This window comes from Neltuma alba, unplaced genomic scaffold (genome assembly GCF_004799145.2).
Source record: "Neltuma alba isolate B1F8T4 unplaced genomic scaffold, ASM479914v2 tig00005713_pilon, whole genome shotgun sequence".
NCBI classification, from domain to species: Eukaryota; Viridiplantae; Streptophyta; class Magnoliopsida; order Fabales; family Fabaceae; genus Neltuma; species Neltuma alba.
Window position 1 is genome coordinate 1 of NW_021634206.1, and position 24,723 is coordinate 24,723.

Sequence of the window (24,723 nt, forward strand, 5' to 3'; positions counted from 1 at the left end):
TATATGGTGTGGTGGTTTGATTGCTGCTGCTGCGATATCACTGTATGCAAATTCCCTTATTGCCAAGCTCCATGAGTTTGGAGGAAGGAGGCATATAAGATACAGGGATCTTGCTGGATATATCTACGGTAAGTTTTTCTTTTATGTTGTTTTTTGGGACAAAAATATCTACGCCTATGGTAAGTTGAAATGTGGTAATAGAAGTGAAAAACAAGTAGACTCCTCCTCGTGTTCGTCTCAGCGTCGTAATTTGTTGTTCGCATTCTCGTTGCAGGTGGAAAGGCATATTCTCTTACATGGGCGCTGCAGTATATCAATCTTTTCATGATAAATACTGGCTACATCATTTTGGCTGGTTCAGCACTAAAGGTGATGCAATTTTGGGAAGCAAGTCCATCTTTCCTATCCATTCTCATTAATTAATTTTTGGACACTTTGATGACTTCTCTGGGAGAGATGTCTCAATCTTTGCAGAAGAACTTCATAGTTTCCTTCGAGTATTGGATAACTAATCTCATTTTCCTGTTTACGAACCAACTACAGTTTATCGGCCTTTCTTTTCATTTACATATTGATCCCAAGCAAATCTGTAGGCATTTGTTCTTTTTATTAATTTCAATTTATGGGACTTTAATAATCTCAAGTCTTTGAACAAGTTGTAAAATCTTCTTGCATATCCAATATTTGTGGAATCATTCTGATGTTCTATGAGCTAAAAACTATGATCGACATACCTATTCTTTGTCGTTTTTTATTTTGTTAAGGCCCCCTTTTAATAAGCTTGTGTGATTTTGTGTTGAGCATTCGTGCTGAAACAATTTCCCCCCTCAAATCTTTTCTGTGCATTGTGGTGCAGGCCGTCTATGTTCTGTTTAGGGATGATCATCAAATGAAGCTTCCATATTTTATTGCCATAGCTGGATTCGTGTGTGCAATGTTTGCTGTATGCATCCCCCATCTTTCAGCTCTGAGAATTTGGCTGGGATTTTCAACAGTCTTCAGCCTAATATATATTGTAACAGCTTTTGCGTTGTCGCTTAAAGACGGTAACCACTCATGTCTCTGCCTAAAGAACTTTCCATGTAAAAGTCTGTTATTCTCTGCATTTCCTGAGGAAATAAAATGTCCTTTCCTGACTGCTTCAGGCTTCTTCGGTGAGAGTGACTATAGCTATCAATGCATTATCTGAAATTGACGCTTATATTCATTCAAGTATTGATTTTTTCGTTTGGATATGAGTTCATCAATATCCATGGCTAAGCGTTCTGTAAATATGCCATATGCTTGTAGAAAATTTTGAATGCTTGGTCCTCGCCTAAAATTCCTGGCGGTACTACGTTGAACATTTCTTTTATTCCCCTTCTCGACTTAAGGCTCCTCGGACAACCTTTTAAAGCTTGCAGATAAATTCATTTCAAATTTACTTCATTGTGATTATTTTTCTCCCTTGTCATTTGCATATGTGGCGATCTTTCCCCTTATTTTCTTTCTCAGAAATACCTTTCCTGACACCGTACACGATATTGCAACGGATGTCTTATATTTTTGCTAAATGTGAAGCATAGAGCAGCATCCGAGGCCTAGCAAACGAATGTCAAATTCTCCTTTTATCTGTTTCATTTAAAATTTATAAATAGTCCTATTCTTCGATAATTTGGGATCATATTACACCCCGTAGGATGGCTATGAAGGAGCTTTATCCCTTGTGTTGTGAATTTGAACTAATCGCCAATGCATCATCAGGCTTGAAATCACCAGCTCGAGATTACAGCATCCCCGGTTCAACAACAAGTAAAATATTTACAACAATTGGAGCGTCTGCTAGTCTTGTGTTTGCATATAATACAGGGATGCTTCCCGAGATACAGGTAAAATAGGAGCCCATGATCCATTTCAAAGCCTAATGCAGATATATCAATCTCTGTTGTTGTGTACTCTGAAAATTAACACTTAAATGGTGTGACACAAACAGGCAACTATCAGGCAGCCGGTAGTCAAAAACATGATGAAAGCTCTATATTTCCAGTTTACAGTTGGAGGTCTACCTCTTTATTTGGTAACATTTACAGGGTATTGGGCTTATGGATCTTCCACATCATCCTATTTGCTGAGTAATGTGCATGGTCCAGTCTGGTTGAAAGCCACTGCCAACATTGCTGCCTTTTTGCAGTCAGTCATCGCATTGCATGTACTCACATCTAAACTAGAATGCTTGTTGATTTTAAACATTTCCTTGAACAATTTCACTGAACTCAGTCGTTCTTCTGCTTCTTTCAGATATTTGCAAGTCCAATGTATGAGTTTTTGGATACTAAATACGGGATCACAGGAAGTCCGTTGGCTCTGAAGAACTTGTCATTTCGAGTTTTGGTAAGGGGTGGCTACTTGGCCTTCAATACATTTGTGTCTGCTCTCCTTCCTTTCCTTGGAGATTTCATGAGCCTCACAGGAGCTATCAGCACATTTCCGCTGACATTTATACTGGCGAATCATATGTATTTAGTGGCAAAGAAGAACAAACTAACGTCCTTACAAAAGCTCTGGCACTGGCTTAATGTTTGTTTCTTTGGCATCATGTCTGTTGCTGCCGCAATTGCAGCACTACGGCTCATCGCTGTTGATTCCAAAACGTACAGCCTTTTTGCTGATTTATGATTAAATCCAATTTATTCTCTAAGCAAATGCAAATGTAGTGGCCGCGCTTTGTGCTTTAAATAGGCCTTTATTAAGGAATAAAACGGGTATTACCTATCAAAAGATCGTATGATTGTTGTGTTCCTCTAGGATCGAAGAGGTTATTGTCTGAAAACAGTAAACATAACTTCACTTAAAAGTTACTATAAAAAAGTGAAGATAAATCCAATGCATTTTCAACGTGTATACTTTCTTATAGGCCACCGGTGAGTTTTACCTTAGCATCATCAGTGATGGACAGCTTCATAGCTAACACATACAAGAGCCAGATGAAGTCGCAATGCTCTTATTACATGAATGTTAATGTTGCTATGGCTGGGCGAAATGGTTTTATGCACATAATTCATAAAGAACAATCGGATCGCGGCCCAAGAAGGACAAATACGTCGATGGGTATTTTCTACAGAAAAAAATTGTCAAACTTTACTACCCAAGAAATAGTTGCTAAAATAATCCGTATAGGAATCATTGGCCTGCAATCATTCATCCAGAAAACGAAATAGTGTAAAATGTAATGCACTTTCATTTCCCTCGTAGCTTCTTTTTCTTTGTACCGCGCAAGAAAAAGGCAGGAAGGAAGCAGAGGGGCTTTAGATGGATGCCAGGCTTTGCCGACTGTTCTAGCTGTTGGATACTACCTTCATCCACCGACCTGCCAATTTTCAAATTCTAAAAGTTGAGAAGGAACCTGAAATATTCTAGAAATTATTTCATCAAGGTGTTCTCTCACAAGAGCAGGTCAGAGTTGACATCTTACCATCCTAGTTATCATCCAGAAACCAACTTTACAATTATGAAGATTGAGTTGAGAAGTATTAGAGGAACCCTCAAGTACTGTGTTGCATAAATGAGACCTATAAACTGGCCTTTAAATGATTTTGTCTTGCCGCCTGAAAAATCTGAGAAGCTCCATCCTCTGGGAGCAAGGAAGCGATCCTCATTTAGGATTGCTAGCGCATTTGCAAGAAGTAATAGCCCCTCAAGCAATGTCCACAGACCCATATCCCTGCATTATCAAGAAATCTAATCTGACGTAAAAAATCAATTCATTATACAAGTAATTCGCACTTTCTCTATCATTTGTAAAGATAATTCAATTGATAACAGAAGTAGAAGGGGGGAAAAAGACAAGGACACATCATATAAAGTTATCTGCAAGACAGCCAGCTACAATCATCCTTAAACCTTCGATTGTCTCAATCTCAAACTGTATCTCAAGGGTTTTAACTCTTGATGCCTTATGCCTTGGGAGGCCTTGCTTTAGTTCATAAAATCAAACACCATTTCCTAAATCTGAGCTGTGCTTCTAATTCCAATGCTACGAATATATCACATCACCGTTCTAACACCGGTCTGCAACAGCATTTTAAAGAACCTTGCTGATTGTGGGACATCATAAGAATTGGAAACAAGACATTGTCACGGCATTATAAATGTCGAACAGAACCAAACCATGGCTTTTCAAGCACCAGTTAATCAATATGTTCGCCTGTCATTGTAATGTAGTATGGCAGGCAGCTGTAAAACTAAGAAGGATAAGGGTCAACCCAAGGTTGGTAAAATCATATATTTTATCCACCATCAGTTGGAGCACCATAACAATAGAGCAGAAAGCATGATTTTTGAAAGTTCACATGGATAAACTTTCGAGAATATGTACACACTAATGCACGATCTAATTAAGTTTGAAGTACTAAAACTATCGACAAACAGACATCCACCCCTATGCCCGCCCTTAATGGGCGTCTATAATCTAAGTTGCTTGTGAGAACACACAATGAAGCCAATCGAAGATTCAGGTGCTAAAATTTTGGATATTGATGCAGCCAAACCTTACTACAACAGAATACGATCAAAAAAGGATTTCCAATAGAATAATGAAGGTATTAATGCCAAACTTTGAAATACAGCAATGAATCGAAAGAAAACTTTAGTATATATAAGTAGGATTCCCAGATCTAACCAAAAAAATCAATACCCAACAATGCAGACGTCGAACAAGAAGTCTACTTTAGAGCAGGAACAAATGGGAAAGCGAAAAGAAAAAAAACTTACGAAGAGAAAGCTAAAATGTGGAAACCCAAATATAAACCGTAATAGAAAGGTAGATCAGGTCAGAAGATTGAGAGGGCAGATAACGGGAGAGATAAGCTGATAAAGAAAATGGTGCTGATGCGCTTCACTTCTGTTGGACCAAACGGCGGGAAGGACAGAGGAAATAAGAAAAACAGAGAAACGACAGAGCGGAGCGAAGAGCACAGTCTGATTCATTTCCTCACCGTTTCCTATTTTTGGCAGCCTGAACGGGGCAAACATTTTCTTTGTCGTTAATTTTGTTATCGCGCCATTTCAAATTTTCACACAATCGATCATCTGTGAAATAAATTATAAACAGTATTTTAATTGTGATTTACTAAATATAACATGTAAAAAAATTTTATTTTGATTTACGTAAAATATATTCATAAATACTTATATAAATGTCTCCAAATAAGCACATCATTGCATGAACCACGTCTGGGAGGATGTGCGGGATGAGTATGAGAGGAATACTAATTTAATCTCTTTTTGGTAGAAGACCACTGTCTTTAAAAAAATAATTATAAAAAAAATCTCACAACCAAGCAAGCAGCTTTTGATATTAAAAAAAAAAAGGTTTATGATACTTATTTGTTACTCCTCCGGTCCTTAATATAAGACCCATTTAACTAATTTGATTAAATTAAAGAAGTTAGGTAAGTTAGTTAATTATAAGAAAAGTGACACATTTTTCTTAAAATACCATAATCATCTTTCTTAATACCCTCTCTCTCTCTTCTACTTGATTATGGTTGAGGGAGTATCCATAAGGGTAATTTAGAGAAAAATGATAAATATGAGAAATGAGTCTTATATTTAGGACCAAAACCAACTCAAGAATTGGTCCTATATTAAGAACCGGAGGAGTATAAGATTTTTAATATTACATTGCTTTTTTTTTTTGCCTGAATAATTACACTGCCTTACTTTTTATGTACCTTTCTTTTTTGAAATCGCGTAAGCCAAATGTGCCATTAAGAACATGGTAAAGCATCAAAGAGGGGAAATTGTCACCAATTTATATATTGATACGTGAATGAAATAAAAATCTTAAAGCACGAGTCATTCATCAAACTTCATTTGATCCGTTTAAACACGTTAGCTTTTGGGGGAGGGGGGGAAGATAATAAAAAGGCCTAATTAAAGTTAATCCAAATTGCATTACCAAGCTGGATTAATGGGCCCTAAAAACAGCGAAGTGGACCGAAGCCCAAATAGACGAGAGCCCAGTTATGAAAACAACCTGTGCTTTAAACTCTCCGTTTGATAAAAACCCTCGATCCCCAGCTCTCCGCCGATCTCCGCTTCTACATCAACTGGGGAGCGTAGCCAACCAGCCGAAGATGGTGAAGGGACGCCAAGGAGAGCGAGTTAGGTCTGTGATCTAATTACTAATCTCCTTTTACCTGAGTCTTAAACCATAGCTGCTGCAGCTCAGTTCTACGGGTTGCTCATAAAGATTCATTTTTGAGTGAATTTGGTCTTTTGAGCTGCGGCCGTGAGCTCTCCACTTGGTTTTACCTTATGTTGATTATAGTAGTACGTTGCCTGTGCAGTTCTCGGGTTCTGTTTTTCCGTTACGTGGAGACATCATTACAGATGATTCACAGATATTGCTTTGAACGTTATGTACTTATTTTGCATTGGTTTGTAAGCTCTTGCATCATTGTGGCCAAGTATAGAAGTCGATTAACTTTAATTAGGCCTTTTTACAGAAATTAGCAGCTGATGATAGAACCATTTGATGATGTTTACAGAAATTTGATCTGTTGGATTATTCTTATGGGAAATGCATCATTTGGTATATAAAATTGCATATATGTTTACAATTTGGTATCCATTTGTTTAAATAAAGTGGAATAAAAATATACACACATTTATTTAGACCTTGGTATTATATTAACAATAACTGGAAAGAACAAGCTTTCGTGGTATATATTGCAAGTTTGCAGCTTATAAGGTTGCATAATTGCGTGTTTGATTATTTCTGGGTATACATAGGAGCTTGACTATTTCACAGATTTATTTATGCATATTATGTTCTTGGTCTGAACTTTCTTATTTGTTTTCATTTTTCCTGATGCTAATGTTTTGATTGTTTTTCCTTTTATACCAGACTCTATGTTCGAGGGTCAATCCTTGGATACAAGAGGTATTTTACTCTTCTCAAACTAAATTGTCATTTTTCCCCCCTCGTATAATGCGTTTTATTACATTGAAGATTTCCTTAAGAGTATCCAGTGAAAGATTTGGTTCAGTGGATATTGATTAGTTTGGATTTTTGTTTTTTAAGCTGATAATTTGATAATGTTGTCCAGGTCCAAGTCAAACCAATACCCAAATACATCACTTATCCAGATTGAGGGAGTGAACTCCAAGGAAGAGGTTGCATGGTACAGTGGCAAGCGCATGGCATACATTTACAAGGCCAAGGTGAAGAAGAACGGAAGCCACTACCGCTGCATTTGGGGGAAGGTTACCCGCCCTCATGGTAACAGTGGGATTGTCCGTGCCAAATTCAAGTCAAATTTGCCGCCCAAATCTATGGTGATTGTTGTGAAATAGAATTGATGAACACTTTTACATAGCTTTGGCTGAGGCTTTCTGAGTCATTTGAAAATTGAAAATTAATCTATGTGCAGGGAGCAAGGGTAAGAGTCTTCATGTATCCAAGCAACATTTGAGGTAATTATTCCGTTTTATTGATACTCTTGTGTTCTTCTTTGACATGTTCAGTTCTTTTTGTTCTTTTTACACTTATGGAAATGATTGGTAATATAGTATAATCTTTACATTTGCGTTGAGAGATGCTGACTAGATCAACTGCTGCTAAGTGTTGAATGTAAAGTCAAATCATAGCAATCTTCCTTATGTGAAGATGGTGTTGTGAGATTGCGTCGGTAGAACTTGACCTCATGTTGTAGGTTGCTTCTATAACTTTGACACTTCAAATTGAGTTGTTCATTGCCATGACTTTCATACTTATGGGTAACTTATTTTCATACGCTCTGCCATTTGTTTGTTTCCCATGGTCTGGAAGTTTCACTATGGGAAGTTCTAATCATTGTTACTGCTCAATCATAAGCTTTTTTCCCCCCCAATAATAAGATATTTGCAATACGCATGCATGGCTTCTCTTCAAGCCAAGACGATGGTAGGGTTGTGAATTTCTGCCATAGATCTTCATTTTGAGCTCTCTTTCTTTTTTGCACAAATATTTCTTTTAAACCAGAAACACTTGGTGATTAATGCAGCTTATTATAAGTTATAAATTTTGTAATATACTACCTCCAGTCTTTAATATAAGAACTAGTTGACTAATTTGAGTAAATTAAAAAAATTAGCTAAATTAGTTATTTGTAATAAATTAGTATTATTTTTTCTAAAATAGTCTTACTAATCAAGTGTATTAGCTAGAATTATTATTATTACAAGGATTATCTTGGGAAAAAATAGATAAATACTACCTCCGGTCCTAATTATAAGACCCAGTTGACTAATTTGAGGAGATTAAGGAAAGAAGTTAAGTTAGTTATTTGTAATAAATAGGTGTTGCCGTTCCTAAAATATCCTTACTAATCAACTATATTAGCTAGGACTGCAATTATTAGAAGGATTATCTTGGAAAAAATGCATAAATATGAGAGACAAAGTGGATTGGGGTCTTATATTTAGGACCAAAATAAAAGTCAAACAGGGTCTTATATTAAGGACCGGAGGTAGTATAAGAGACAAAGTAGATTGAGATCTTATATTTGAGACCAGAATAAAAGTCAAACAAGCTCTTATATTGAGGACTGGAGATAGTATTTTATTCATATGCCCACTAGGTACCATGGTCAATGTCATCTTTTGTCTGGCGTGCACCTTTATATTGCTGTTCGGTTTACTGTTGGTAGTTACTTTCAGTGTTCGCTCTTAAACCGCATGGCTAGTGACGTGGTTGCGTGCCATTTTATCTTAATTACTTCATCAATAATTTATGTTGTCTTGTTCTTATTTTGCATTTTGATTTTCCTTGTTGCAGATTCTCAGGGCGCATCGTGTAGTCTGAAGAGCGTTTATTCATAACTAGGAGGAGGCTGTTTTCTTTTAGTTTAATTTATGACCTTTTGTTCTGTTGAGCACAATAGATTGCTTGTTCATGATGTGGAAAGATCTGCATTATTTCCCATGAGTGTCAATCAGCGTTGCGACAACCCTTGGTTTAAAAGAAGACTAGGTATATATATTATGTTCTTTGTTGTCTGATTTTTGATAAAATCATGGCAAGAGTATAATTTTTCAGATTAGCATCGCATTATTGACTCATTTCAGTAAAATTCTTCCAGATCATGTTTTTATTTGACGGCAAAGATGATATTTGTTGTGTAATTTCTTAGATCTGGATCAAGCTGTGTTTCTGCGTAAATATTGAACGATTATATATGTACCGTGTTTTGATTATATAACTATGTGGCTAACAAATTTACAAGATGATGAAGTTTACAAGCTTTGAACAAAAAGATTTTTTCTACGAGAGATCTCGAGCAATATATGGAGCCGACTTATCATTTGACACTGAAGATGCAAAGAATTGGATCCCAAATTTTGGATGGTGTATTTGATTTAAGAGTACTGGTTGCTTGATCCATGTTTATAATATCATCAAATTGCTGATGTGAGACTTGGGAAATATATGCATATAACCTAATGTTAATCAAATGGTCCAGCGCAGGGGGGATCATTTTGGAATTTGGAATCAAATCCGTTCCTATATAGTATTGCCAAAACATTTATTACTATTTGCTCATCCCTCTACGATCTCCGCACCTAACCAATAAATATTTGGAAGGATATGTGTTTTGGCCCGATTTGTTAAAAAATAAAGAAGTCAGTTGCGATGTCTATATCATTGGAGGCAATAATAAATAAAGACTCTTCACCAAAATAAATAAATAAAAACTTGTAGCAAAATAATAATAACAATAATAATAATAATAATAATAAAGACTCGAGCAACGTATCCCAAGTAACATCAAATTTATGTGGTTAATTGTTTGATCGTTCTTCCTAAATCTATACAGTGATCTTCAGATTCTCATTGGAGAAATGATAGTTTGAGACCAAGAAATAATCCTACGACATGTTTTTTAATTGGTTTTGTATGCGTGCATATTCCTGAACCATGTGCACTTCCACATGTTTACCCAAAGTTGCAAAAAAAAAAAAAAAAAAGGCAATCTGAGATCCCCCAAAAAAAGGGTCAACGGTCAATGCCTTCCTAATAACAAATGTGATCATGACGTTACTTCTCATGGATTAAAGGAATGAAAATGTTACTATTATTAATGGAGTATAATTGTAAGAGTCCCAACTCACAACTTTGCACGATGATAATTTGAGCTTTACAACGAACAAAAGACCTGATAAAAAGTCAAACACATCAACTTATTCAGTCGGATGAAAAATAAATAAAGCAACTTTGAGTTATATTTTTTAAAAAGCTAGAATCAATATGCACAGTTACACACATTCACAATCTCGGCTGTATGAAAAACGCCATAAGCATTTAAAAATTATTTTCTAATTCTTAATGTAAGATCTAATTAACTAATTTGAGAAGATTAAGAATATTAATTAAATTAGCTAATATTACACCTTAAGCAATTTTCTCAATTCTCTTCATCCCTTCCCTACTTGATTATTGTTAATCTTAAAAAAAATTGATAAACATGTGAAGTAGGTTTTACATATAGGACCAATATTAACTGCTTGATTAGATCCAACATTAAAGACTAGAGGAGTACTTTTATATAAAGAAAAACAAAACCCATCTCACATTCTTACTATTAACTTATTTACTTGCGACTCATGTGGCCTTTATTGACTTAGTATGACCTTTTTTTTTGGTGAAGAATAAAGAAGGGGAAGCCGATGAGCTGAACAACATGTCTCATATCATGGCTTCTTTCATCATATATGGTAGACATGTTGCCCATTAATTCACTAAATGGGTGCCACAAACTATTCTTTATGGAAATCGTTTTGTTATACCAAACAATTTCTTTATTTTTGGATCGGAGAGGACAATCAATTATTTAATAATTTGGACTCTCACGCATAATAACAGTTATATTAATACGTGATTAGGTGTACCTTACTGAGAAATTATACACGCTGCATGCCAGGGAAGAATTAGAACTAGTTCAAAAATATGATGAATAAAATATTTTAATAACAGAAGTGAAAGAACGAGAGTGCAAGTACATGACAATAAGTGGGGCCGCTCATGACGTCTTTAATGTATTAAAAATTTGAGGGAAATAAAGAAAAAAATTGAGAGAACTGATAAACTCAAATCATCCAATAATAGATCCTGCTTGGCAAAAAAGAAAAGAAAAGAAGAAGCTATGAGCTTAAGGCTTACTTACTGAGGATAACTTAAAATATAGTAACATAAACAAAAAGTTCACAATTCAAACTTTGTCTTGAAAGATAAGATGCTTGAATTAGCTTCTTAGAAGTAATTTATACCAATTTGAGTAAAAGTATTTTTTTAAAATATTTTTGTCTATGCCAAACACCCCAAAGTAAAAGTCGTTCACTTGTGAGAAAATTAGTACTTGTTTGAGCTAAGATTTTAAAACAGTTGCATGAACAGGTATAGATCATTCTTATTTTAGTTATAGGTTAGAAAAATAAAATATCTTGAGCCTAACGCGTGTTGGTTATATATACTTTATTATAATTCCAAGTGGAATGCGTGTCCCTTGCATGAACAATTCTGGGCTGACCCCATCTTCGCTCGTTGAAAATCCACTCCCAAAATTTTGACTTCACCTCTTTAATCATCTTAATGAGTTTGATCACTTCAACACAATTTAATTAATTAATTAATTACTTTTCTCATGCCGTAATGGGTTTGGTTGATTTTTCTGTGCCTAAACTTACGGAGAAAGTGACTTGAAACGCTTCAATTCCATTTGTCATGTGATCTGCAAAACGAAACGCACTTTGTAATAAAACTTTCATGTGATGTGAATTCCCTTTTGCTTTGCTTTCCTTTGCGTCCTTCCTCCTCAAAACCCTCCAAATCAGGGAATCAGCGTACTAGTCGGCCTTTCAAATTTAATAATAATCCCACTTATTATATGCTATGCTACTATTATTTTATCCATGCGATGCTTAGGCATTATCAGAGGCAGGTTATTAGCACGCTTCTTTCTTTAATACATGCACAGTACAGCTACCGCTTTGTGAATGGACTATTTGTTACAATAATACAAGTACCTCTTAATATTGCGATATTGTGCAGTCAAAATTTGCTTGGAGAAATACCCAAGAAACACAAAATTGGAACGGGTCAAGGGAAGGACCTAATTTCTGCACGACTCAGATTTTTGGGCCTTAATAGTTGAAGAAAAGTCATAGGTTTTAGGCAAGTAGATTAAGCAACGAAGGAAGGAAGGCGGCGTTTGGACCAGTCTCCTCTCCAGTAATGCTCTTCCACCTATCACGCCACCCCTCTCTCTATTCTTTTTTTTTTTGGGGTTACAATGAAACTACTGGTAAGATCAGATTTTATTATCAGGAATCCGACTAATCCGGTTCAACATAACTGAAGTCACTTGAAAGGAGTAGGAGTCTCTCAATTGATTAGGATTTTTTTCATGCTCCGGACTAAAACCTAATACGTCTGATTAAGGAGTTAAGATACTTATCATCTGAACCAATTCCTTGTTGATATCATGCCACCTTTTATTTGATTTGCGCAATGCCCTGGAGTAATCTTCTGTCATTTCTTAAAGTTCCCAAACACGGTTCTCTTGTTTCTTTCAAACCCACTTATTTTAACTTCTCAAAGACGAAGCATGTGCTCAAGAGAGAACAATGCTTCTCTTCTCAGGTTCCGTAACTGTGTTTGCGTTTTATTTACCATATTTATGCTAACGCCTTGGAATCTTTTCCCATTTATTTTAGGATATTCAGTTTGCTTCATCGCCACACCATTCTCCAATTTTTAGAAACATTTCATTTCATCCTTTTATTATAATGCTCATACTTTCAATTTAACTTGTATCGTATAATGAGCATGGTTTTTGAGCCCCCCCTATTTCTTGGTAGATGCGTCCTCCACTTTGACGTTTTTATTTCCAAACCTCAATTCTAGCCCACCTAACATATTCATTCCCCAAACACTAATTTAATTAGATAAATTCAATTTTAATTGTTAGCAGAAAATAATAATGATAATAGCCCCAAGCATCGAGAAAACGAGAAAAAATATATATATGGTATGATTTTGTTTTCTTCGTCCCTACATGCATAAATAAAGGGTTGGGTTGCTAATAAGTAATTATTAGTGATTTAGATATTAATGTACTCCTCTGGTCTTTAATATAGGACCCAATTCTTGAGTTGTTTTTGGTCCTAAATATAAGACCCATTTCTCATATTTATCAATTTTCTCACCCATAATCAAGTAGAAGAGGGAGAGGGGGTATTAAGAAAGATGATTATGGTATTTTGGAAAAAATGTGTCACTTTTCTTATAATTAACTAACTTACCTAACTTCCTTAATCTAACCAAATTAGTTAAATGGGTCTTATATTAAAGATCGGATGAGTAATATTTTTAAATTTTAATTCAATTTTAAAGGGGGAAAATAACCGAAACGAAGTGCAGGAAAATGAGCCTCTGCCTCTGCTGTACGCGTTTCCCTCCTCTGCTTTAAATGCTCCTTCTCTTTCCCACTGTCCCTTCCATTCATTTGCAGAGGCACGTTTCTTGTCGGTAATTCTCAAGCCTCCAGCTTTCTTCTTAATTCGAACCATTCTCTTTCTTTCTCTGCCCCTCTGTCTCATTCTGTGACTTTCTTCTTAATTTCTCTGTTTCTCGGGTGTTGCTCCTTTATCTCCCATGACATCAGATTCTCAGATCCATGGGAGAAGGCTTGCGCACTCTTCATTCTCTTCATGCATAATTTCTTTTTCTCCATAGCTCCTCCATTGCTCAGATCCCTCCTGGCTTAAACCCTACGAGATCCGTCCCCTTCTTCTCGTTATACAATTAACCCCTCCACGCTGACCCCCTTCTCCTCTGTTTCCCAATTTCAGGACGCCGATCAAGGCCGGCCTCCCAAAATGAAGGCTCAGAGTCGTCTATTCACATTCGGGCTTATCGCTTCCTGGTACTCCTCCAACATTGGGGTCCTCTTGCTCAACAAGTACTTGCTCAGCAACTATGGCTTCAAGTACCCGATCTTCCTCACCATGTGCCACATGACCGCTTGCTCCTTGCTCAGCTATGTTGCTATAGCTTGGTTGAAGGTTGTGCCTATGCAGACAATTCGATCCCGGGTCCAGTTCTTCAAGATCTCCGCCCTCAGTTTCGTCTTCTGCATCTCCGTCGTCTTTGGCAACATTTCGCTTAGGTACTTGCCCGTGTCCTTCAACCAGGCAGTTGGTGCCACGACTCCATTCTTCACTGCAGTTTTTGCTTACCTCATGACTTTCAAGAGGGAGGCCTGGCTTACTTATGTTACCCTTATTCCTGTTGTTACTGGAGTCATCATTGCAAGCGGGGTACGTGAGTTATCCTATTTTTCTTTTCAATTTATAATTTGATTCTGCATGTGCAATTCTATTTTGCCTTTTGTTTTTCTATGCCATTTAGAATTGGATGAAGTACATGTTACGGACGGTGTTTTCATTTGTGGAAAATTTGTTGCTGGCACTTGATTCCTTATCATTTAAAGATGGGAATCTTTAAATGTAATTTTATGTTTTAGTTATTTCTGTTACAAATCCTACGCTGGGATTGGTGCTTCACAAATGTTGAATTTCTAAATGAAAAAAACTGTGGATCTCATTTCTTATGTAATGTTCAAATTATGTTATACACCCAATATTCGGACTTCTAATTTATTACTTCTATTGGTCTTTATGTGATTATAGGGTGAACCAAGCTTCCATTTATTTGGGTTCATAATATGTGTTGCAGCTACAGCTGCAAGGGCCCTCAAAACGGTGTTACAGGGAATTTTACTTTCTTCCGAAGGGTAAGCTATTTTCAAGTAACTCATTGATCCGTGTCTGCACTTTGTGCTACTAAGGAACAACAACTCACATCATAGTTATTTTATATCAGGGAGAAGCTGAATTCTATGAACCTTCTACTTTACATGGCTCCAATGGCAGTTGTTTTCCTTCTTCCAGCCACACTTGTAATGGAAGAAAATGTAGTTGGCATCACACTAGCTCTTGCCAGAGATGATATCAAGATCATCTGGTATCTGCTATTTAACTCAGCACTTGCATATTTTGTCAACTTGACCAACTTTTTGGTCACAAAGCACACCAGTGCTCTTACCCTTCAGGTATGTCCCACTTCTTCAGATAGGACTATGCGTTTCCCCTCCAAAATTTTCAACCTAATAGACTTTTCTGTAAATAAAAGGTCAAATACTTGCAATTGTTACAAACAAATCCAGTATTTAAATTAAAGTATATGTGTGTTTTGCCATAGTCTTCGTCATTCCAGTGGTTTGTTTCTTTGTAACTCATTTTGACTACATATTTGGGCGCATTCCTATGTCTGTCGTTGGGTTTATCTTGTTTTAGTGAAAGGTAGAATCTCTTATGATTACCAGAGAATCAGAGACTACAAAATAATAACACCAGCCTGTTCCAAGAACAATTCAGAGGATCAGTGAGAATTTTAAAGCTAGCTTAGACCTTAGCATTGCCCAACCCTTTTACTGACAGGTCAAGATAAATTAGATCTAAAGATGAATTCTTTAATGAAATTTTACATGTAAGGTACATGGGTTCAAATATTTAGGATGGGGTTGTTATCAATGGAGTCAAATTGTCGCATAATCTGTTTAATTCATCAGATTCACTCTTGATGCTTGCGATGGGATCCCCTGCTAAAAATACCATAAGAGAGCACAAAAAGCAAAAGGAAGTGATATTGTATTTCATCATAGGGGATCTTGTTATGCAATGGAATTCAGCACTCTTCAAATCACACTACATAACCTTTAGACAGGTTCCAACAACACCGAATACAACACAATACACCAACAGCACAGAGAACATAAATGGAGTATGACACTGCGGTGGAAACTTAGATTATGAGTTAGACATGACGGAGTAAGGGTACTATAATGCCTGTAACATGTCTCATAAGTTGCTACGAGCCAGCATACAGCGCTTAAAGACAATGCTTAAACCAACATAGTAAGAGAAGAGACAAGGTGCAACACTGAAAATGGCTCAGGATATGAAAATACTCAGAGAATGGATCCTTTCAATTTTTCCCTGAAGTTGACAGCATCAATTTTGGAGAAAAAGACAAACACTGAGTGCATGGGGTGTATCACTTGAGGGGATCCCACGCATTCAAGTGTGACTCACTACTGAAGTGGGCTTGTGACATCTTCTACCTCCCCGCACCCAAAATTTTCTCTATAAGAGTCAGAAAGAAATTGAGAGAATCATTGTCAGTATTCTTCCTAGTACTTCTACCAAAATGTTCTCCCTCGTCTGAGGCTGATCACCGTACTCAAATTCTCTTCCAACCACTTCCACCTATGTGGTACGAAATCCTCCTCTAATTTCCCTTTTCCATGCATATGGAACCACTGCTCCTCCTGATGGTGCTGCCATCTAAGAGAATTGTTCAGATCTTGGATCATCTATATTTCCTAGCAGCACATGCTGCACCTCCAAGACGAGCATAGGGACTGGGAGGCTTGTTTAAGATATTTCCAGTTGAAACATGGTTCAGTTGGTTCTCTGGTCACAGCTGAACAACCTGATTGTTTCTCAACTGAGTGAAAACAAATCCTGAGGGTCTTGTTAATTGCAGTGAATTGATTTATGGCCATAGGCCGCATAGCTGAAACTTAAACTGAGGATGATTTTCCTGAGTGGTTTTGTGTATTTTTCGAAGAGGAAGGTTCAAAATTAACTTCTGCTTATGTCGGCTCTCTCTCTCTCTTCTCCTTTTTATGTCACCTTATGATTCAGAGAATTGTAAGATTATGCAGTAGTGGCACCATGTTTTGAAGTTTAAGTTGATAGGAGAAAGGAATCTGATTGGAGTCGAATGCGGTCTCTTAACGAAGTCTAGTTTTAATTCTCTTCATAGTAATCATGAACTGTGGCTGCATTGATATATTAAACGAAATGATTGGGCAAATGTTTTGGTTGCTTGACTGCTTATGGCTTCCTCTACTCTATCCACCTCAAGCCCCCAGCCTTTTCAACACAGTCGTTATTTTTGCTTTATTAGATGCTCTCTGCATTTGGCATATGTGATTTATGCACCGTCTAACATAAGAGTTGGCTCATGCAGGTACTCGGGAATGCTAAAGGGGCTGTAGCTGTAGTGGTTTCAATTCTTATATTTAGGAACCCAGTGTCTGTCACTGGAATGCTAGGCTACACGCTCACAGTGTGTGGAGTTATACTTTACAGTGAAGCCAAGAAGCGAAGCAAGCCACAACATTCTTAGGGAAGTCCCAAGTGATGTCCCTGTATTTTGTTTTCATTACTGCACAGACGACCTCAAGATTCCATGAGGCAAAAGTGTTGAAGGATGGTAATTGTCAGAATCCGGAGTCATGAAATCTTTGACTGAACATTTGTTTTTTTCCCATTCGGAAAGCCTCATTCAACGGGTTGACATTGTATTGGCAGCTGTGCAGAGTCAGCCTACAGTAGATATTTTCAATAAGTTACTAATACTCTCTCATTCCTTCTCTATTTATATTGTTAGACCCATGATGCTGGGGTCATCGAGGAATACCTAGCATTAATTCTTTTGTTGAGGTCTTTACATTCATGTTTTTGCTGTAACGCATAATGCCATCATAGATTAATTCCATTCAGTGATTTGTACATAATTATGATTATGATATTTTCAGTTTGAATTACACTTATTTCAAATTCCCCTTAGTGTTTTCAAGTGAGCTTGCCTGCTGGGTTTTCCAGCACGAGATACAAGGGAGATCTGGTAACGAATGATCATATGGAATGAGAATGGATTTGCAAGAGATTATAACGTTGCATGAGTGAAGCCATTAAAAACGGAACCAATAAAGATTCCTTCACTATCAATTCAAGTACAAAATGGACGAGAGGCCATGCCACCCCTCTGAAAGACACATCTTGCAAGCCACACTATTTAACTGAATGCACAATTGATAATCATTTGCACACCACACATAGAAAGATGTAAAAGGCCGAGTATAAGGCCATCATTATAGAACCAGAACAGGAAAAAAGCACGCATACAAACACTTGCAATGGACAAAAAATAAAATATCAGGCAGCAAGATTTAGGATTCTGGAACAGGGGTGGTTGCTCGTTTCATTGATGCAGACTTGATTAGATGACTATAACTTCCTTTCTCCTTAAAAAGCTGAGAGAAGTGGTGTTTGCAATACAAAATGCCCTCAAGAGCTGCATAATTTGACGGTGATATGGGACAGCCACCATGTGAACACTTGAAACATGATTTGTGATAGGCTTGACCCTCCACTGTTACCTACACTCAAAATAATTGCCTTTTATAGATGATGACAAACAAACTAAAGCATTTTCAGCATGACTAAGGAGACACTGGGTTTGCTCATATAGGTAAAGCATAAAATATACTCTCTTTAGTTTTAAATGTAGAACCCATTTCGTAGTGTAAATTACATTACCAAATAGGTTTAGTTACTGACTTTCAGTGGAGAAAGAGTTGGTTGTGCCCTTCCTGACTGAGTTGAACTCTAATGTCATGGCTTTCTTATATATATATATTCAAAATTAACATATCACATCAGCACCCTAGCCCTTCAGTTTAAACATGTTCGTGGTGATCATGATAAATAAGTAACACTGACTCGCTAACTACTTATATCTTTCAAACATCAAGCAGGGAAAATGGACACTGGTATAATAAATAAAGTTGACATTGACAATCTGCTAGGCAGCAAAGAATGAAATATAGGTACATTCTATTTCACTGTGAATCAACAAGTTCCTTGTCATACATATGACATTTTATAAAAAGTTTCTCAATAAGACAAGGAATTCAGATCCAAGGCACTCAACGCAAGGGAATCTATGTTTGATAGCACAACATGATATCATAGGAGGCATTTAGAACGGAAGTTGATACATGTTCATCAATTAATGCCAATAAGTAACAAACACCATTGAATGTCTCTTCATGCCGACATTTAAGTCCAAAATTCATTAAATCAAAGTAAATAGGACAGACACTGTATCACCATCCTTATATCCTGCCATAGCCCTAACAATTTCCAGGTACATATGAATACCATTGTTCCTGTTGCTCACATATTATTGAACCAGAGAGAAAAGAATTCCACTATTATAATGAATCTGGATGTGAATAGCAATAAAAATCCATCTTTGTCAAGACCTGAGCACCAATATTATCCATTCGTAACAAAAGCATAACCTAAATCAAATAGCATCGCAGAATTCACTTCTGGAAAATCTAGAACTGTACCTTCTCCAATGGATAAGCAGTTTTACCGCATGTAGCGCATTTCTCTTGTGTCCCAGAGAACATGCTGGCAGCCTTACTAGGGGACCTTGTCTAAAATAAACAAAAAATGCTAAAGTTCAACAATAAAACCAAATGCCATAGACAGATCACGATATCAATGAACCGTATAATCTAAACATAGTTTCTAAAGAAAACAACAGAGAGAGCTTAATATTTTTATTACCAGCTCAGGAGTCGTCTTATCAGCAAGCTTTGCAGCTGTTCAAAATGAAATTATTGCCAATTAAAGAGGTATCTGATTTAGAAATCATAAAGAGAGATCTATCTTGCAAGAAGACCTACGTGACTGAAAGTTCTTGTTGAAACTGCCTGTCTCCTTGAAGAGCTGCTCATAATGAGGCTTACAGTAGAGAACACCCTCCATTGAGGAATAGCTGCTTAGCTGAAAATAGAGATCATCAATAATATAAAGAATTCAGCGCTTTACTAGTTAACTAAAATATGTTCAAAATCATAAAAAATGTTTAAAATTCATTTTTTTAGCAGTCAGAACCGTTTTCTTGTAAAAAGTCAAAATATGTAACATTCTACTGTGATAAACCATCCCATAGTTTACACATCCACCGTTTGCTTTTGGCTGATATCACGGATGGATGCACAGTCTTCGATCTACGCAGATCAAAGAATTCATTCTCTCAGAAGTCATTCCAGCTTATGGGAGTTTACTCAAACGGAAGCACAAACTAAGTGAAGATTCAAGCAAAGAAACAAAATAACGTACGAAAGTAAGCTCTAAGAGTAAAGAAAAATAGTCGATTCCCCCCTTAAATCAACAATGCAATATAAAAAACAAGCAATTACAATAGACTACCTTTAATGTTCCTTTGCAATGAGAGCACCTGAAGCAAGCTTTGTGGTAAGCAACGCCATCAGCGGTTAGCTGATCCACGGGATAGACCGTTTTCTCGCATGCCTTGCACTTCTGTTGGGTACCGATGAAAGACATAGCTATGCCCTTTGGATCTAGCTTTATCACCAATTCCAAATCCCCAAGGGCCAAGCCAGTGAGTCAGACTCCCAGACTGCGCGTCTTTTCAGATTTGTATCTGCAACAACCTGCGCTGATAAACTAACCCCGATATGAAAAGTCCCCAGGAGAAAACAGTTTTGAGTTAATAGTCAGAAAAGGGTCAAACTAGAAGACAAATATCCGCTTGGTTCCAGAGAAAACTACAGAAAATCGAGTAGAAGCTGCCCTAGAATGGAGTCGGGAGCTAATGAAATACTGTCGAACTGGCAGAATCAAAAGAGCATGCTTACCTTGAAAACAGAGAATGAGAAATGGCGGATCGGTGAGGTTTGTCTGCGGGGACTGCTGATTTAAAGCGAAGAGAAGATTGAGTCAGTTACAGATTTGAAGGGTAAAAGGGACCGAACAAGATGAAAAAAATGATGACGGATCAATTATATAATCAGATGTTAATTCTTATTGCACCCCTCTCGTCTCTCTTACATCAGGATCACTCGACCTAGTTTATTGCTCCATGGATTTCAATTTTCAAAGTTCTCATTTTTTTTTGGAACTTGCTCTTTTTTTTAAGGCCAAGTTTCAAGAATCTTTGGACAAAATTAACCAAAAGGGAAAAAAAAAAGGAAGAGCAAGTCAATGTGCATCGAATCAATGAGGGATATTGAAGGAACAAAAATAAAAGTATTAACGTGGGGGAGACGAAAAAAGAAAAGGGAATTTTTTTTTTTTTTGGGTGAAGAAGAAAAGGGAATTTTATCACGAATGGAATATCTAATTGAATATTGAATAATACAAATATATCTTTCCCGGACACAGCCAGACAGGCGCCTAATGGTGGCCTTGACATCGGTGGGCCAGGGCCTTTTCAATTTCAAAGGTTAAAGTAAATTAACCTCTCATGATTCTTGGTTTTTTTTTTTTGACCTCATAACCTCTCATTATTCATTCAACAGAAGCGTACTAAATTTTAACTTTTAAAAATGAAGTCGCGAAATTAGAAATCTCAGCATTCATATGATATAACCCATATTAAAATCCAGTTTTTTAGGGGAGAATTGGTAAAAAAAAATTGTGGTTTGAAAATTTAATTGGTTGAAAAAGACTTGGATTTGAACATGTGCAAATATAATTTATGAGTACACCATATCTTTTGCTATGTGCAAATAACTTTCTGTATTGATGATTATTACACATCATTAATGATATGTTACACACAATAGAAGATATGTTACACTTACGTATCATAATTGTACTGGCACAAATTCGTGTCCTTTTAACTAATTAAATTTTCAAACAGGATTTTTTTAACCAAATTTCCCTTTTTTTTAATATTAAAGTTAAACTTCACACCTTCCCATCCTTTTCTTGGATAAAGAAAATTGGTAAGTTCTGCATCAACTTGTAAACACTTCCTCCATCCATAACACCATTGCCAATTGCCATCGTCTTCTTAGTTTCTAAGAAAGGTGTTTTTGGAATTGGAAACACGTCAGCTTGAATTAAGGCAAAATAAATTATAGAAAAAGGCACATCCTTTTTGGGTTATCAAAGTTTTGGTGTTTCTTAGATAATTGTTATTTTATAATTTTAATGAGCATTCATGATTTTTCTGAAATTCTACTTTTTTAATGATAAAATAAGGATATATTTTAAATATACCAAGTAAAAATATTTTAATCAAGTAAAATCAAATCTTATTATAATGTAAATTATTTAATGAGTTTTTTTAAAAATTATATGCATGATCTTAAAAATAAGTATTTTGAAACAGATATATATATATATATATATATATATATCTTTTTAGTTTAATTTTAATCAATTTTTCATTTGTTTTTATTCCCACTAACTTGACTTTTCATCATTCCTCGTTCCTTTTGTTTATTTCTGCCATACCCCATTCTTTGTTTAGTTTGGTATTTGGATGAAAACAAATTATAATTTTAAAAGTGATTTTACGATATACGAAATAAATATATAAGAAAAATTTTGTCTTGATTTACGTAAAAATATTTTTTAAGAAAAATTTTTTTGTTAACACAAACACTCCCTTGGTCCAATCCCATCTTAGACCTCATATCAACTTGCTAGCTACTAGCCAGGCATCGTAAATCATGAATAATTATATTAATGTCAAATATGGTTTTAGCTAAGATGTGGCAACGGAGACCCTCAACCTCAATCAACGGATTGTGCCTTCTCCTTTAGTGCTCTCCCGACGAACAGTAACACTGTAAATTATATTTTATAACTTTATTATAAATTTTATATTTTATATTGATAATTATTCAGGGATAAAAATTAAATAGATTAGATGGTGCCTAAAAAAAAATAAAGGAGAATTAGTAAGAGGTCTAAAAAAAAATTTAATTACCAAAAAATCTCAATACAAATGACCAGTCTGAACTTGTTGTCATTCCTTACTTTGAAACTTGTTATTTCTTGTTCTTTACTTGTTAACAGAGTGTAGAGTAATTAAATCCCTTCATTAGGATTTGATTATAAATTTCCCAAAAGTAAATAAAACTTAGGTCAAATTCTCTTAGTAGGATTATGACAAAATTTTCTATTGCATTCTGTCACACATATATATATATTTTTTCATATCATCTAATTTTAAATTTTCATGAAAAAAATAACACATTATAAACAACTTGAACTAGCTATTCACTAATACATTAATTTTTTAATTTTTTGGTTCATAGCTTTGTGCTATCAATGCATAAGGGCTCCTACAGCAGGACATCCCAAAAGCACCGTGATGATGAAGCGAAGCGAGGCATGGAGAATCCAAAGGGACTGAAATGAAGCTCATGGTAGCAGCAGAAACTGGAGAGCCCGCCAAATCTGTAACAAACCTTCCCCTTCTTCCTTACCATATCCCCCTTCTCACAACCAACCAACTTGAACCACCATGTTTCGCCTTCTCACTTTCTCTCTCTTCATTCTTTCTCTCCTTCCAGCTATCTCCTCCCTTCCATGCATCGGCGTCACCCACCATTTCTCCCGTTCGTCGTCGCCCCACCGCATTCCCACCGCCCTTCATTCCCTCAACACCAACTCTCTTCTTCTCCGAGATTCTGACCCTCACATCATTCGACCCTTCTTGTACACCAATGTCTCCGTCTTTCTCACCATCCCTAACAGCTTGGTCTCCCCCATTGCCACCAACCGCTCCAACGCCGTCCAGTGGCTGTACCATCACGTTGTGCCCTTCTACCCTCGCGTCAACATAACCACCATCTCGGTCGGCAACGACTTCACCGTCGCCTCGCCGCAGGCTGCGGACCTTATCTTCCCGGCTATCCGGAACGTCTACTCGTCGCTTCACGATCTTGGCATCCACAATGTCGCCGTTTCCACCTCATTCTCTTTCGTCAGCGTTATTACCAAGTCGTTCCCTCCCTCAGCCGCTAGATTCCAAGATTTCGCCGGGGTTGATATTATGGGGCCGCTCCTCCAGTTCCTGAGCCACACCAACTCGTCGTTCTTGATCAATTTGTACCCATACAACATGTACAAGCTCAATTCCGCCATCCCGATTGGGTTTGCTCTGTTTGAAGAGCACCCCTTCAATTTCAGAGACGATATCGCCTCTGGGGTCCGGTACCAGAACCTTTTTGATATGATGATCGATGCGGTGGTGAGCGCGATGGGGGCGGCTGGGTATGAGAATATACCCATTGTAGTGACAGAGACGGGTTGGCCGAGCACCGACGCCATTGCTGAGAAGGAGGAGGATACAAACGAGGGGTATGCCGAGATGTACCTGAAAGGTCTCGTGAAGCATTTGAAGGCCGGCAAAGGCACGCCACTGAGGAAGGAAGGAGTGGCGTGTGTTTACGTATACGAGCTGTTTGATGAAGAAGACGAGGGAACACGAGAATCAGGTCGGCATTGGGGGATTTTGTATCCAAATCTGACCAACAAGTATTCTCTTCAATTCTCTGGTTCTTGGTCTGCTAGGGCCGGGGAAGCTGAGGCTTGGGTGAAAATTTTATTAGAGGTTTCATTTGTTTCCCTTGTCTTGCTCTCTCACTAGAAAAACGTAGCGCTGGTACCATTCCCTGTCGCCCGTAAGATGTCAATTTTGGGTGTCTGTTTCGTCCTTGGAACTCTGATTTTAGTTAATAACTTTAGTCTGCAAGCTCAGCCGAAAGAGTCATTTCTTAACTGTTCCCTACTCAGGCTTTGGGACTGAGCCCGCGTCCCGGGTCATGAAGTTCTCTATTGAACAGTTATCGTCTCTTTGTCCTGTGGATGCTCTAACAGTAAGCAAACTGCAATTTTGGATTAGTGGTAATAAAAAGTGTATCTCGTGCTTAATAAAATTTTTTACCAAAAAAATCGTTTTTATACGGATCATATTGTTTTCAGCGAATTTATGCTCAATAGATGGGG

At 36.9% G+C, this 24,723-nt stretch overlaps 6 protein-coding genes across 7 annotated transcripts; 4 read left to right on the forward strand and 2 right to left on the reverse strand.

Moving 5' to 3' along the window:
- The first annotated feature begins 7 nt into the window (after positions 1 to 7).
- LOC114748411 (proline transporter 1-like) lies at positions 8 to 2,688 on the forward strand. The gene is made up of 6 exons (XM_028936795.1): positions 8 to 128; positions 275 to 369; positions 857 to 1,046; positions 1,744 to 1,868; positions 1,973 to 2,188; positions 2,278 to 2,688. The coding sequence occupies exons 2-6, from the start codon at positions 325 to 327 to the stop codon at positions 2,653 to 2,655; spliced, it is 954 nt and encodes a 317-aa protein (XP_028792628.1). The 5' UTR covers positions 8 to 128; positions 275 to 324; the 3' UTR covers positions 2,656 to 2,688.
- A 487-nt stretch (positions 2,689 to 3,175) lies between these two features.
- LOC114748410 (immediate early response 3-interacting protein 1-like) lies at positions 3,176 to 4,829 on the reverse strand. 2 transcript variants are annotated; one of them, XM_028936793.1, is made up of 3 exons: positions 4,750 to 4,829; positions 3,452 to 3,700; positions 3,176 to 3,346 (listed from the first exon to the last, which is right to left on the reverse strand). In XM_028936793.1, exon 2 carries the CDS (start codon positions 3,694 to 3,696, stop codon positions 3,463 to 3,465), a length of 234 nt encoding a protein of 77 aa, XP_028792626.1. In that variant the 5' UTR covers positions 3,697 to 3,700; positions 4,750 to 4,829; the 3' UTR covers positions 3,176 to 3,346; positions 3,452 to 3,462. The 2 variants fall into 2 exon arrangements, with proteins under 2 accessions (XP_028792626.1, XP_028792625.1); XM_028936792.1 differs by having other exon boundaries at positions 3,452 to 3,717; positions 4,750 to 4,823.
- A 1,235-nt stretch (positions 4,830 to 6,064) lies between these two features.
- On the forward strand, positions 6,065 to 9,128 carry LOC114748418 (60S ribosomal protein L35a-1). The gene is made up of 5 exons (XM_028936804.1): positions 6,065 to 6,148; positions 6,890 to 6,925; positions 7,092 to 7,320; positions 7,416 to 7,458; positions 8,801 to 9,128. The coding sequence occupies exons 1-4, from the start codon at positions 6,117 to 6,119 to the stop codon at positions 7,455 to 7,457; spliced, it is 339 nt and encodes a 112-aa protein (XP_028792637.1). The 5' UTR covers positions 6,065 to 6,116; the 3' UTR covers position 7,458; positions 8,801 to 9,128.
- A 4,404-nt stretch (positions 9,129 to 13,532) lies between these two features.
- On the forward strand, positions 13,533 to 17,715 carry LOC114748417 (probable sugar phosphate/phosphate translocator At3g11320). Its single transcript, XM_028936803.1, has 5 exons — positions 13,533 to 13,549; positions 13,873 to 14,340; positions 14,713 to 14,816; positions 14,906 to 15,134; positions 17,120 to 17,715. The coding sequence occupies exons 2-5, from the start codon at positions 13,900 to 13,902 to the stop codon at positions 17,276 to 17,278; spliced, it is 933 nt and encodes a 310-aa protein (XP_028792636.1). The 5' UTR covers positions 13,533 to 13,549; positions 13,873 to 13,899; the 3' UTR covers positions 17,279 to 17,715.
- A 95-nt stretch (positions 17,716 to 17,810) lies between these two features.
- LOC114748414 (LIM domain-containing protein WLIM2b-like) lies at positions 17,811 to 20,398 on the reverse strand. The gene is made up of 5 exons (XM_028936798.1): positions 20,164 to 20,398; positions 19,635 to 19,734; positions 19,516 to 19,550; positions 19,293 to 19,382; positions 17,811 to 18,314 (listed from the first exon to the last, which is right to left on the reverse strand). Exons 1-5 carry the CDS (start codon positions 20,296 to 20,298, stop codon positions 18,105 to 18,107), a joined length of 570 nt encoding a protein of 189 aa, XP_028792631.1. The 5' UTR covers positions 20,299 to 20,398; the 3' UTR covers positions 17,811 to 18,104.
- Positions 20,399 to 23,236: 2,838 nt separating this feature from the next.
- Positions 23,237 to 24,364, forward strand: LOC114748415 (glucan endo-1,3-beta-glucosidase 12-like). Its single transcript, XM_028936799.1, has one exon. It carries the CDS (start codon positions 23,237 to 23,239, stop codon positions 24,362 to 24,364), a length of 1,128 nt encoding a protein of 375 aa, XP_028792632.1.
- The last annotated feature ends 359 nt before the right edge of the window (positions 24,365 to 24,723 follow it).